Genomic DNA, 1,049 nt, shown 5'->3' on the forward strand with positions numbered 1-1,049 from the left:
GCCCAGGCGTGGCGCCCAGGTGTGCACGTGGCGGCCCGCGGCGGTGGCGGCCGGCGCCCGAGCCACCACCAGCTCTGCAGAAGGAGGCAGGGGAGCGGGCGGTCAAGCCCAGCAGGCACAGCCTGCTGCGCCTGTTTCCTTCGCCTGCTGCTCACAGCCCCGCCGCCATCCCTCCCACACTGCCTCCCACCCCTCCCCGGCCTCCCCGGCGTCCCCGCCGTAGGCTGCGCCGGCGCCTGCGCCTGCCCCACCCGAGAAGCCCTCGTTGCCGTCCCCCAGCATCTCCTCCTCCTCCGCCTTGCCCACCGCCATGCCGCTGAGCACCGCCGCCGCATCCGTGCCCCTCGCCTTGCCCTTGCCTTTGCCCTTGCCCTTGCCATTGCCTCCCGCAGAGGCGGGGCGCGGCGGCGGCGGCACCGTGAAGCCCGCATCGATCTCGGAGGCGCCGCCGCCGGCTTGCCGGGCCGCCGCCTCCGCCTTGGCCTCCAGCGAGCGGTGGCCCTGGTGCAGGCTCCACCCTCCCTCGCCATCCAGCGACAGCACAATGTCGTGGAAGGCCATGAGGGCGGGGCGGTGGCTGCGTGGGTGCAGGGCGCGGCGGGAGCGAAGCAAGGCAGCGCGTGCAGGGTGAGCAGGGGCACAGCTGCTGTCAGCGGGCGAGCGACGGGCTCCTGGCGCCGCTGCGCTGCGCTGTGCTGCCCCCCGTGTGACGCGCCTGCCTGCCTGCCTGCACGCCCGCCCACCCACCTGATGGTGATGCAGGTGCACCCCAGCTGCTTGACCAGCTCACAGAAGCGCTCCTCCATGTCCACGGTCACGCCTGCGGGAGGGGGGGCAGGGCAGGCAGGCAGGAAGCTGAACACCCAAGCAGGCAGCGGGATGGAGCCAAGGTGGTGATGCTGGGCAGGGTGGTGGTGGGTGCCCACACGCATCCCCACAGCCTGCCGGCACTGCCTGTTCGGCAGCCCTTGGTGGCAGCCGTGAAGGCCAGCAGGCAGGCACGTGGGGCCACCCCCCGGGCTGCTCACCGCTGGTGCATTATCCAGGAT

At 73.2% G+C, this 1,049-nt stretch overlaps 1 protein-coding gene across 1 annotated transcript in view; it reads right to left on the bottom strand.

The window, feature by feature from the left end:
* Positions 1 to 1,049, bottom strand: part of CHLNCDRAFT_142419 (hypothetical protein) — a gene marked incomplete at both ends in the record, with an annotated part of 6,494 nt that overhangs the window by 2,299 nt on the left and 3,146 nt on the right. The window contains 3 exons of the mRNA XM_005850393.1: positions 252 to 577; positions 748 to 820; positions 939 to 967. Of these exons, the coding sequence (XP_005850455.1) occupies positions 252 to 577; positions 748 to 820; positions 939 to 967 (428 nt within the window). The remainder of the gene's footprint in view (positions 1 to 251; positions 578 to 747; positions 821 to 938; positions 968 to 1,049) is intronic.

The sequence above is a fragment of the Chlorella variabilis genome, assembly GCF_000147415.1.
Source record: "Chlorella variabilis unplaced genomic scaffold CHLNCscaffold_4, whole genome shotgun sequence".
Taxonomy (NCBI): Eukaryota; Viridiplantae; Chlorophyta; class Trebouxiophyceae; order Chlorellales; family Chlorellaceae; genus Chlorella; species Chlorella variabilis.